At 39.6% G+C, this 14,214-nt stretch overlaps 1 protein-coding gene across 1 annotated transcript in view; it reads right to left on the reverse strand.

The window, feature by feature from the left end:
- mEFG1 (mitochondrial translation elongation factor G 1) overlaps window positions 1–14,214 on the reverse strand; it is a 158,631-nt gene that overhangs the window by 5,329 nt on the left and 139,088 nt on the right. Inside the window, exons 13-14 of the mRNA XM_067151115.2 lie at window positions 10,880–10,999; window positions 9,002–9,162 (exon numbers count right to left, since the gene is read on the reverse strand). Of these exons, the coding sequence (XP_067007216.1) occupies window positions 9,002–9,162; window positions 10,880–10,999 (281 nt within the window). The remainder of the gene's footprint in view (window positions 1–9,001; window positions 9,163–10,879; window positions 11,000–14,214) is intronic.

Raw genomic sequence — 14,214 nt, forward strand, 5'->3', positions numbered from 1 at the left:
TGACATTCAGACAAATTATTGTCGATCGACAAATGAAGGATAAAATTTCCCTTGGTAACACGTGTTCCTCAGACGACGTATCAAACGATGTACCACTTGTTCCCTGTATGTCAAATGACACGGACTTGGGCACATTCAAGACTGATATGCAAAACTGGAAAAAACTATTCCAGGATAATATTAATAATTCCACGTTTTTGAAGTTGGTAAATGACTTCTCCGACTATCTTGCAAAAGCAATTGATGTCTTCCCTGGACCTAAACACCCTGCCACAAAGTTTAATGCCTTGAGGAAAAATAAAAACAACTTACACATCCAGAGAAATTATGCAAAATCATCAAATCCCGAAAGACAATCTAAAAGAGATAGGGCAAAAAGATAAGAAAAGTATACCTATCAGCTAACACAATTTCAATACTACAATCAGAGAAGAAAAGCAGTCCGAAGAATACTAGGAAATAATGGAAAACAATGCAAAATCCCTATTCGTGACATTGAAAACCATTTCTCTTCTCTCTATTCAACTAGTCATGATTGCATACGAAATGATTATCCAAATGGAAATTCTAAGTTCCCATGGAGAGAATTAGATTCTTTTCCACCAATAGAGCATATCAAAAATCAGATCAAAAATTAGATGGATGGCTTTTCCGGCGTTTGCTCTATTAACATCTGACACATCCCACTCTGAAGAGTCTAGTGTCAGACCTAAGACGAAACGCTGGTTAATAGAGCAAACGCCGGAAAAGCCATCCATCTAATTTTTGATCTGATTTTTGATATGCTCTATTGGTGGAAAAGAATCTAATTCCCTCCATGGGAACTTAGAATTTCCATTTGGAATTGCTAGGCGGGCAATAATTCCATTGTGGAGTTTTATCTCCCGTATGCAGTTATCAGACTGTGCTTCATAAATAAGCTTCTGATAAGTTCACCTGCATACACTCCAGCGTCAGTGGGTAGGGTCTGACACATCCCACTCTGAAGAGTCTAGTGTCAGACCTAAGACGAAACGCTGGTTAATAGAGCAAACGCCGGAAAAGCCATCCATCTAATTTTTGATCTGATTGATGATTATCCAAGTTCATTGTCCGCATCTGAACGAATCACTTTGGATGACACCTATCAACTCAACATCTCTAAGAAAGAAGTCATTTTCACAGTGAAAGGTATGGCTGTTGCTACATCACCATGATCAGATCATGTGTTGATGAGGGTTGTGAAAGATGATTCCGTGTGTGATATGATTGCTATAATAGCAACGAGAATGTTAATAACGTCCCATGTCCCTCCATGTTTTCAAAAGCCAAGAACTGTCTTGATCTACAAGTCAGGCGATGAGAAAGTTGTGTCAAATAGGAGGCCCATTTCCATCTGTTTAGTTTTACGTAGGGTTATCGAGAGAGTTCTAGATTACCGGTTGAGAGAATTCGTGACATTCAATGATAATCAGAGGGGATTCACTGCCTCTCCCGGCACGATAACTAATATGTCATTGCTACAGTCAATTCTGGCGAACGGCAAAGAACAAGAAAACTGATGTAACCATAGTCTTCCTCGATATCCAAAAAGCATTTGATAACATTGGACATGACCATCTGAGAAGAGCTATAGAAAATTCTGTGCTCGATCTAAACTTGTTTCCCTTCAAGAGGGCAATTCAACCCAAATTGAAACCAACCACTCAAGAACTAAGAGCATAAAACTGAGGAGAGGTGTTTTGCAAGGTTCACCATTGTCACCCATGCTTTATAACATCGCAACGGACCATATTCTGAACGAACTCTCAGACGAATCAATAGCTAGAGAATATGGGTTTCCACTCGTAGAGGGTCTGAAGCCTCTCACAGTACTGGGATTCACCGATGACACTGTTATTGTTGGTAAAGACAACGCTTCCGCACTAGATCTGACTGAAACAGCAATGAGAAGATTCAGAGAGATAGGCTTGAACATCAATATGTCTAAATCTGTGTCTATCAACATATCTAAATGTCAGCTTACTGACGGCCTAATATCTGTCTTCGGTGGAGATATAAAAGCGATATTGCAAGATGAGTCCATCAGATATCTTGGAGTGAACTTTCAGAATGGAATTACCTTTGACACACAAAGAATGATGCAGGATCTATGTCTCAAATTGGAGTCACTGTCATCTTCTCTCCTTCAGGCAAACCAAAAGTTCACCATCATAAATTACATTTCATATGGCCAACATTGATTTATCCATTTCAGACAGTTGCGCTAAACTGTATTCCTCTGAAATTTCTAAAAGACAGTGACAATATGATAAAAGGCACATTGAAAGAAATACTCCAGCTTCGTGCCAACACACCTGACGGTATGATATACACACACAGGAAGTTCAAGGATCTACGACTTTTTCCGATCACAGTGGGAAGCTGTCCTGCAACAGATTGATGATGATGATGATGATGATGATGATGCTTGTTGTTTTAAGGGGCCTAACATCGAAGGTCATCGGCCCCTAATGGTACGAAATGAAAGAACAAATATTTCAAAGGCATCCACTGACCAAAATAAAAATAAAATATGTCATGAAGAATGAATGGATGGACAGGAACCCAACAAAACACAAAACAAACAAACAAAAACCAGTGGATCGGACTCAATAGAGATCGAAAAGAACATTATTACCGACCAAGGAACCACTTACAAAGCACAATGATGCTTGGTGTCTAAAGGGGGTGCAAAATCCAAGTCTAAGGCTCCACAGAATGGTACATGTCACGAGTAAAATAGAACCATGGTATGTGTCATGTTGGGGTATTAATCAGAAGTAGCGAAGACTCACGGTGTTCCACAAAAGATGGTACTACTCACAAGTATTGTACTTCGTACAGGTAACACAGACCTATGGTGTTTCGCACACAATGGCGCCACTTACAGCCAACGCAAACCGATGAGTTTCCTCACCTAAGTGTACTAGCCACGGGTGCCGGTCCCAAGGGCCCCGTGGTGTTCCTCACATAGTGAGTACTAATCACAGGCAATGCAGACCCACGGTGTCGCTCATATAGTGGTACAACTCACAGGCTATGCCCAGACCCGCGGTGTTGCCCACATGGGTACAACGCACGGGTACTGAAATCCACCCGGCCAGGCTTTTTACTGCAACGAATCACAAACCTATTTCGTACCAAGTTAGTGATACTACTCGCAAGTACATGCAACCCATGGTGTTCCCTGCGTGATGGTATGAATCAAGAGTAGTTTCATGGTTCTAATTCATTCATCCCTGGGTCGCCCCTTGTAGTCGCCTCTTACGACAGGCAGGGGATACCGCGGGTGTATTCTACATGTGCGTCCCCCACCCGCAGGGGGTAGTGTGTTTGGTCCGCGAGAGGTATTTTATTTCCCTCAAGTCCGCCGGCAAACCAGTTAGGACCCCCCTATCCGCCACCTGGGACGCGCCACGTGGGAGTATCACCTCTCCCCCTGCTACGCCTGCGTAGCAGGTTCGTGGCTGCAACAGATTAGCGCCCTTGTTACCCTACAAAATAAATGGAAAACCTTATATTTTGGGAAGTACGAATCTCTCCGAGGAGAATAAGAAATGCCTACAAAACCTGCATATTTCACCTTGCGTCAGCTTATTAAATTCTAAAAAGGGTCTTTTGGATTCCAAGAAAATAAAACAATTACTGAGAGATCAGGAATTCCAAAAATGGTTTCAGCTTCCTCAAAAGGGAGTGTCATCTTATTTAAAGAAAACCTTTCAGCGAACAGCTGGATAATACACCATGATGGCCTGTCTAGCAGACGGGTGTGACGCTCTAAAGATGACTGCTAACGTCGCACCCGGTCGAGCCATGCCAGGCAGGTTCCAGGACAATAACTGTTGTCGGCATTGCCACAACGAGATAGAAACCCTTCCTCATGTCCTGGGATACTGACTCTACGGCGAAACCCTGCGACTTAACACTAGAACAGCGGAAGGGGTCAAAATGACACTCGCCTTGAATTTTTCTTTAATATTGTGTGCATTGTTGTATCATTTCTCTTCAAATATCTTGACTTTTCATCAATTTTCGTCCTGTTTATGGTAATGTATCACATCCAGAAAAATATTTACATTTTCATAGATTTCTGATACGACATACCCTGGACAGCGGCAAGGGTTATTTTGACACCTGTACAGCTCCTTATTACAACGCAGCAGTTTCCATTGTCAAACAACAGTGTGTACCCAGCCTGGATTTTTAGTATTGTTGAGCTCTTGCTATCAGATGAGTGTTCCAGTTAGCGGGGATTAATCTGGGATAAATTTGTGGAAAATTTCCTTCACTGTTACCACCCAAGAAAAAATATTGCAATCGATGAACAATTACTTCCCAGCAAAACCAGGTGCAGATTTACCCAATTTATGACAAACACGCCCGACAAGTATGGACTCAAATTCTGGATTGCTGCAGATTTGGACACAAAATACATTTGCGATGTCTTTCCATACCTTGGTAAAATTGATGCGCATCCTGATAAGCGGCCATTGGAAGAGTACGTCGTACTTCGCCTCGTGGAGCCGTTTCTAAACCAGGGAGAAACGTGACGGCAGACAGCATTTTTACATCCCTCCAACTTGCTAAGAAGCTCCAAGAGGAAGAGACTTCGTTGGGGATAACAATCAACCCCATTCGTCGAGAAATCCCTACTGAGGTGAAGCAGTCCAAGTCTGAATTATACTCTACAACTACCTTGCGACAGACTGGAAACATACAGTGCATCTTGACAGTGTACCAAGGGATGAAGAAGAATGTCCTCCTTTTCAGCACACGGCACACTCAAATAACAATGAGCAGAGAATGAAAGAAGAAGCCGGAAACTGCATCTTTCTACAACGTCACGAAACTCGGCGTACATGTGGTCGACCACATATCTCATAAATGTACCACCAAGGCTGCATGCAGGAGGTGGCCAATGCATGTCCTTTTCAATATCCTAGACCTACCAGCTTTCAATGCTTGGGTCATTCACAAGCAAGTAATGGGTAGGAAGAAAAAGTGGAAGAATTTCATCCCCCAGCTGGCTGATGAAATAACAAGGTGGGACGAGAAGGGTGGCAGCAAGAAGAAGAAGAGGAATAAGAAGAAGAAGAATCAGAGAAGGCTGTAGGACTATGTCCATCTATAAGGTAGTAGTAGTAGTGCCAAGTTGGTCTCTCTAAAGGCAACGAATCCAGCGATGCCTGCAGTAAGTGTCTCAAAGCAGTGTGTAGAAAATGTGCACGAAATGTAGTTGTGTTTGCAAAATGTGCTTAGGGAATGCAAAATTTTCTTAAAGTGTTTCTGAAAATGTATAATTGTTGCAATGTGTACAACTGACTAAGGAAAGTTGTTCAATTGGTTAGTTTTGTGAAAACTCCTTATAGAAACATGGTGCAGTTGTTTATTATTATTCATGTGTCCATGAGTAATATGAAAGGTCCGTACACTAATATCAGGTCTTTGAGTGTTAAATAAATTTGTGGAAACACAGTGGAAGAAAATTCATCTTTTTTGTGTGTTCTATTCTGGACGTTTCCGAGCATTTCATATGAAGTGTCAAAATGACCCCTTACCGCTGTTCTAGTGTTAACTAGACACCATGCCATACGAAGCTCCATCGCTCAGTCTTTCCAAGACGCTGGTTACACACTTCACGAAGAGGTCCATGGATTGTCGGAGAACGGCAGTACACGTAGGATTAATATGATAGCCTTCAACAATAACACGAATGGATATATTATTGATCCTACGGTTTGGTTTGAATTGCACGCTAATCAGCCCAGTGAAGTACACGAGGAAAACAAAAGCATTTATGAACCAACTATTCCCTTCTACCGACATGAATACGGACTGGATAACATCGAGGTTATAGGCCTCATAATCGGTACGAGATGAACAATTCCTAAGTTCTTTGAGGAATTCCGCTCAAGATTCAATCTATCAGGATCATTAACAAAAAATGTGGTCCTCAAAGCCTTGAAAGATTCATTATCCATACTCAGAAATCATTTATATAGTCATAAATGAATATAGTACACTTTGTCCTCAAGGGCAACCTTCTTATGGGAGAAGTGTTTATTCTTTATATATCATCATCCATCCTTTCATGTATTGGGCCATGTATCCAGTCACACCACTTCTTCATCTCAGATAGTATCAATATGTGCCTCAACATCCGAACTTCATATTGCTTTAGTCGTCGTACGAGGGGTCCATGTGATTAATGTGAACACTCAGACACTATTAACTTCCTTATGTGAGAATCCACGATGATTATAAGAACAAGAAACCTGATGCAACCATAGTCTTCCTCAATATCCAAAAGGCATTTGATAACATTGGCCATGACCATCTGAGAAGAGCTCTAGAAAATTCTGCCGTTCCATCCAAACTTGTCTCCCTTCAAGAGGGCAATTCAACCCAATTTAAACCAACCACTCGAGAACTAAGAGCATAAAACTGAGGAGAGGTGTTTTGCAAGGTTCACCCTTGTCACTCACGCTTTATAACATCGCAACGGACCATATTTGCAGGCTGTGTAAATTTCCTTAAAAGTTGTTTATGGTAATAAGAATACAGTTATGGGGATTTCTCAAGGTGGTTGTGTTTGGTGTCAAAAATTATCACATCTTCCTCTTCCCAAGTCAGGTCAGATCAACAAATTGGATCTCATATTTTTCATTTTATAGCTGGTGTACTAAATTCTAAGAATAAAAAATATATATAATGGTGATAGAAAAAAAAAAAAAAAAGTTTCCACAGATTAACTACATAGACTGAAATATATATCCAGAGTGTGGTGGTGGTGGTGGTAGTGATTACTGCTTTAAGAGGAAGTACAACTGCGTAACCACCCTCTATTAACACTAATCAGAGGGAAAACAATGGAAGGAGATCTGTCACTTCAAAAAATGAAGGTACTGGCCAAGGAAGTGATGTAGAAATTTGAACATTTCCTTTGTCTTTCTGCACTAAAGAGTTATGCATGAGTTTGGTAATTTTCAGGAAAATCTAGGACGTACAAACTGAGTTCTTGGACGGATGTTTGTGAGCTATAACTTTAAAATATCAGACATTTCAACAGATAGCAGCAACAGACAGCAGCAGATAGCAATGATAACAAAGGTTAGGGGTATGCATCCTTTATTTAAAATGGCCTGTTTCAACCAAATTACTATTATTGAGCCATCTTGTTGCTGATGATGTCACACCCAAATCTAGTGGAAGTGGACAATTAGCGCGAGATAGTGGGGGAGGAAGGCAACATGATGACAACAGTGCCATGGCTTGTAAGTCTGTGATGATTGACAGAATCCTGGATCAATATGCATCCGATAAGCTGCAAGAGGGAACTGATGACAGGGAAGATGAAATGGAACCAACATCAGTGCCCACATTGTCAAATGTCGTAGGAACAATGGACACTGTTCGACGATATAGTCTAGCTTTATTGCTGGCAATGATATGAAAGAATTCATAAAGATAGGTACAGTTATAAACAAGTTGGGTCACCAAAAAAGAAAAGGCAATCTACTCTGGATATGTACCGCCTGTGGGTGGGAGCAATAGAATACAGCCACAGTATCTCCTGCCTGTCGTAAGAGGTGACTAAAAGGGGCCCTAGGGTCTCTTAACTTGGGAGCGTGCATTGGTGACCACAGGGTCCTTAGCTGAGTCCTGGCACTGCTTCCACCTACTTGTGCCAGCTCCACACTTTCATCTATCCTATCTGAGCATCCTTAGTCAACTCTGGTTTTTTTCTGACCCTAATGGTATTAGATTTTTGAGGCATAGGGAGATCCAAGACTTAGGGAGTCTTTCATTTTTATGCCCTTCGTAGACCTTGTCTTTCTTTGGCCAATGTCTTTATTTTTTGAAGTGTCAGACACTCTCCATTTTCTCCTTCTGATTAGTGTTAACAGAAAATGGTTACCCAGTTGTACTTCCTCTTAAAACAATAATCACCACCACCACACTCTGGATATATATTTCAGTCTGTGTAGTTAAATCTGTGAAAACTATTTTTTTCTTTTCTTTCTTTTCATATCATCACTCTAAATACATAATAAATTATAAATGTTGCCTATTTTCAGTAGTAGGTTTTCGCCACGTATGACGTTTACATTTTTTAAAAGTTCCTTCAAAAGAGTGCCGATGAGGTGAATCGGCAACAACTGTTCACCTATTAATGCTCACATTAAAAACGTTCTTTTTACAAGTTTCTTTACGTTGCACCGACACAGGATAGGTCTTATAGCGACGATGGGACAGGAAAGGGCTAGGAGTGGGAAGGAAGTGACCATGGCCCTAATTAAGGTACAGCCCAAGAATTTGCCTGGTATGAAAATGGGAAAACCATCTTCAGGGCTGCCAACAGTGGGGTTCAAACCCACTATGTCCCAAAGGCAAGCTGATGGCTACGTGACCTAAACCGTGGCTCACATTTTTCATGCCCCTTTTGCATGGATGGTTGGTGGCTACATAAGTGGACAATTTTTCCACACATATTCGACCACCTTTCACAAAAATATTTAGCCACCCAACACCTGGACAACTGTAATAAGCAGATGAAACACAATGTCCTGCCGAAGACACAGAGAAAAATTATTTGAGCATACAGAGAAAGAAACGATGGCTACATACTTAGCTTCTAATGTAGGTATAAACAAAGTGGTTTACTGTCTCTGTACGAATGGCAGCTTAACTAGTTGGCAGCTACAACATGTAGGCCTGCACAAATTTCACTTCAGTTCAATGGTGAAAATGAAGAAAATGTTTAATTTCCTTTACAAATTTGTAAATGTATATAGACTGGCCAGCAATGGAACTTATCTACCCAGTTTCTATCTTATTCACTGTTTCACTCAGAGTTCATTAATTCTAATTTCAACTAAAAATAAGAAGTGAGGTGAGTGCAAGGCATCTTGACTCTTCAATTTGAATTAGAAACAATTTGACCACCTAACAAGAATTATAGTTTAAATGATGGACATACCTCAGCATAGATTGTGAACCAGCCTTCAGTACCATCTGTTCCAGTGACAATCCCATGACGTTTACTCAACTGGCCCAAGACAGCTCCTTGGAATTCTTCTGGAGCTGTTACCTCAACTAACATGATAGGCTCTAAAATCTGCCAATGGCCAAACTCAAACACTGAAAAACACAAACAAATCTTTACTTTCACCAAATCATAATCAAAAACAAAACATTTAGAAATAAGATATTTGAGAAAATTCCTATAAATTTCACAATACAGTAATTTGTTAAACCAAAGCTTTGCAGCACCAATAAGCTATTTTTTTTTTGGTAGCTGAAGCTATCTCTTTTCAGTTTCACCAAGTTAATTTTTAACCGTTAGGTTCTTCAGTTAGCTGAAACTACCTAATTTTGAGTAATAAATTTATTAACTAGCTGATAAAGACTAACATATGGTAACAGTATTACACCTGAGAAAGAAACAACTTAATTAAAATAGAATGACATGTTTTGTTCTTGAAACATCATCATCAGATTCTATAAAAATCACTTGAGTATTTAGAAATGTATAAACATTTATGTTTATTTCTGTTTAAATACTTATGAACATGAAATCTGGAACTTATTTCAACAAAGTCCTCTTTTGTCTCTAACCAAGCATAGAATGCAATAAAAGAGAAAGACCAAGGCCCAAGTACCTTCAAGATCTGACGCTAAATCTTTGGTATGTCACTTACAATGAGATGAAGCTGAAAACAGGGGATTGTGGTTGCATCAATAAGGCATCACCTTCAGAAACTGATTATCACTGTAATATGCTAAATTCAGAATAAAATAATGACTACAGAATTATCCCTCCAACAATACAATGAAATTATATTTTTAAACAGGACAGCATGTAGTGTCAAACTTTGACAGCAGTGGAGTGTGTTACTAAAATGCAATGTGCAGCCTCTGCATTATGCTACATCTATCGTAGGGATTGTGAACTAAGTCAAACTTTTTTTAACATACGGAAAGTGTACTGTTTCCTCGTCCTTTTGATGGATATATTGACGGTTCTCTTTTCTTCGAGCAACTTGAAAGTTGTACATTTTAGTGCTGTGACAACCAATTTTGAGGAAGCCGTAAAATGTGCCCTCTTTGTTTTTTAAGAACAGTTACAATGACTTGGGTAATGGTGATCTTAATTCGATTAAAGTTTCTTGATAAATGACGTTGCTATGGTGGAAATGAAAGTCGAAAGTGGAGGCAATACCGAGATGTGTGCTGTTCAGCCATGTGCTTGCATGTCAGGTACCTGCGCATTTCAGTGAGAAGGTATGGCTACTTAAGGGACCAAAGGGAGGTTTTTCATGATATACATTTTGTGAGCGTATGTGCCGAAACTAGCATGTTTCACACATTTTACACTTGAAAACTGCAGTGAGTAGTGGCCTCCTCCCGCACTAGCGAGAGGCGCATTGTGTAACTGTCCCCGCACTGGGGGGTTAATATGAGAAGAAATTCTTGACTAGGTGGTATGAATAGCATGGGAAGAAAATGGTCTGCTTGAATAAGACATAAGATTGAGAAACATGGATTCCTTGCATGTGAAATTAAAAAAAAAACTATTTCCTTCACGTCACACTGACACAGACAGGTCTTATGGTGACGATGAGATAGGAAAGTGCTAGGAGTGGGAAGGAAGTGGCCGTGGCCTTAATTAAGGTACAGCCCCAGCATTTGCCTGGTGTGAAAATGGGAAACTATGGAAAACCTTCTTCAGAGCTGCCGATCGTGGGGTTAGAACCCACTATCTCCATAATGCAATCTCATAGTTGCACGCCCCTAACTGCATGACCAACTTGCCCGGTCATATGAAATTTAAGTACAACTGAGAACAAATACCTACCTTCTTTAACAGCTCCCTGAGCAGCTAACATGAAGGCCAACTCACTCGAATCAACAATATGATGAGCTCCATCCTGCAGACGAAATCTCACTCCCGACAGTTTGTGTCCAGAGAGAAGACCTACAACAACATGCATACCAATTGTTACAATTTCATGGGTAGTTTATACAAAAGGCCTTTGAAATTAATTAACATACACCCAATGGTATCTTAAACCCGCTTAGCTTTGTAACCACTCGAACTTTCAAAATCAAAATCACACAAGAGTATAACAGTCCACTACTGTTGTTGCTTTGGGTTAACCATACTACTGTCACAGCAGAGCAATTATTGTAACAAACAAATATTTGATACTGAGTTACTATGTTGTCTATATTAAAGTATGCCACTTCCTAAAGTAGTAACTTATCAGAACTGATGCTTTTCTATCTAAGGAGTAGATGCAAACAATTTACGTCTTATGCACAACTGGTACGTAATTTTCAGGAAAGATGTGTAGATAAAGAAACAGATCACTGACATTTCATTAGTATTATTAATCACAAGCAGTCATATAAGCACATTATGTTATTACATAACCGGTTTTCAGATTCTAAGGCTCATGATCAGTGTCAAAACTATTTACAATATTTAAGTCCACATGAGTGTGTCATCAAAATGAATTAAAAAAATGAGTTAAAATGGAGCCCTGTTGAGATCAACTGTAAGATAAAGAAAAAGAAAGAACAAATGTGAGAGTGTGAACTTAATAAAATTGGGAGTTAAGTTGTGCTTTAAGCATTCATGGTTAAACCTGTAACGTGCTACTGCCATAACCTCTCCATCGACATTCTACGAGTTTCTGCAAACTTCGTTGCATGTACATCTCCACATACTCTACAATTTTATGTTTCTACAAGACTATAATGCTATTATTATTATCTGCTCTGGTTATCAATACTTCTTCCTATCATCGGAATTACCTTACTTTGCTAACCCGTCGTTACCCCCCGACATTTCTCGACACACTGACTGCTGTCTTTCTGTCTGCCTCGCACCTACTACGTCATCTGCCACGTCACATGATCTTTCTCGAATGAACTGGTCTTCGCTTCCGGGCGTGTATATATTGGACTGCTTGGCCCGTCTTGGGCAGACCGGCATCATCTTCTGTAAATAGTGTGTGTGTGTGTGTGTGTGTGTGTGTGTGTGTGTGGAGGGACTACGGACCTCGCACGGCTTGCCGTGTGCTGCGCCATTTTCTTCCCTACCAGCTGATGGAGTTATTCTGAAAGGACTTTGGTGAGCTAAACATATCATTTACTAAACTTGTTTTGCAAACTTTAAACTCGGCCTGTTTCGGGAGTGATGGCATGCTGTGAAAACTTTCAAGGCCTTGGTTTCGAGTTTAACTCCTTGCCACCTTCAAACTGATTAAGATTAATTGATTTTTAGTGCTGAACATTTGGTGATGTGGACTGAGCCTAAACATCGTCAAACGGAACTTTCACAACCTTAGACGATTCTGAAAAAAATCTATTCGCAGATCAAACATTCTCCAGCATTACGCAGTCGGAGTTTCCTTTCTTTTCATCCTTACTTATCCTTATTGAACTGATCCTCCTTTTTACCCTACCCTTTTCTCTTTTATTAGGTGTATATGCTTTTTATATTAGGGCGCCCTGGAGGCGTATTTGTTTTTTTTTGTGCGGCCAAATATTTCTTAATCTTCATGGTAAAAGTGTACTTGTTCCCTCCAAATCTGATCAGATAATAATATTAATAATTTCCATTTGAGGTGATTGTGTGTGTGTGACACCTCTCTTTCAAAATAATAATAATAATAATAATAATAATTGAGAAAACTGGTTTTGTGATCTAGTTCCATTATATGGTCGAGATTCACGCTGACACGGTGTTCTATGTAACTATTTTTAAAAATTTTGTCCAAACTTATCTGTGGGTTAGTCCCCTTTCGAAAACGTTTCCTCTAAAACGGGGACCCGAGCTATTTTGTCTTTGTAATCAATGCCTGGGATTTTTGCTCGGACTATATCTTCTTGGTTAACAAGGTGTGTATTGTGATAAACTTTTTCACCAATTTTATTGAAAAAAAAAAAAAAAAGAGTTGTTCTTTCAAAGGTTTTGAAACTCTACATAAGAAATATATCATCTGAGATGATTATCTGTATAACTTTGGAAAAACTGTTAAAGCACGGACCTTGCATGGCAGTTCCGTTTTAATCTCTTATATATATATTGGTCAATTTAATTCTGTAGGTTTAGCATAATTATCCCTTTGATACTTTCCTAAAATGTCCAGGATATATTTGAGGATCTATTTTCTACAAAAATGTTAGTGTGTACTGTATTCTCGTTAAAGCTGCTGTTTCCAATACACTTGGTCATCTAAAATTTTTTGTAACGTGGTGTTCTTCTTTGATGTTTGGTACCTACCACGGTGAAACCTCTCCTACTATCCCCCCCCAGTACTGCTTCCGCTCACTCTGCTCCTTTCTTGTTTGATGTGATCGACTCCTCGGTGCAGTGTTGCCTATGCACAGACATCGTTTGGTAGTTTTTTCTTTCAACCGGGATGAAAAGATTAGTTTTGGAGAAAGCTCTCAAGATGTCTTAACTATGTTGCACCATACGTCACAAACCTAATGTCCTCATTGATAGTAAATATTTTCAGTTTTATGTTCTTAAATTTAAAGGCTCTGGATGTTTCTTGACCAATGAAAGATGAATTATAATCATTGTAAAATATCAAAACCATATTAACAACGGTGGTGATGATAGTATTTCTTATTACATCCAGAAAAAGGGACAGAAAAGGGATGGAAGTAGTAATTGGACCCTTGGGGTATGGAAAGTAGAATGAAGGAGAGAAGTTGGTGGATTTTTGTGTGAAAAATAGGTGAAATGTGGGCAATACAGGGTTCAAGAACAAGAATAGTATAAATATTACAAGATATGGATGGGAAAATACAGGAACAAAGGCAGTTATTGATTACTTCTTGCTGGAAAGAGCAGTTGTTAGATGTAACAGCCTTCTCGGAAGTAGCCTTTTATGGAGATATTAAGAGTAGTGGTACAGTAGAATTCCATTAGTCCGGCATTCAACAGTTGGAACGCCCGATGGTCCGGCACCAATCCAGGACTTTTTATGTTACTTTTTTTTTTTTTTTTAAACGTTTGTGACAGTTAAAGTGCACGGCACGATTCGAAACGACACGGAAGTGTCCACTACGTGTCTGTTATTGTTAGACACAATCGGCATTGTTGGCTGTCACCACAAACAGGTTCAGTTCATTGTTTTGATTGCGAGCACTTTTCGCTACAGTACTTTATTC

The sequence above is a fragment of the Anabrus simplex genome, chromosome 7 (genome assembly GCF_040414725.1).
Source record: "Anabrus simplex isolate iqAnaSimp1 chromosome 7, ASM4041472v1, whole genome shotgun sequence".
Classification (NCBI taxonomy): Eukaryota; Metazoa; Arthropoda; class Insecta; order Orthoptera; family Tettigoniidae; genus Anabrus; species Anabrus simplex.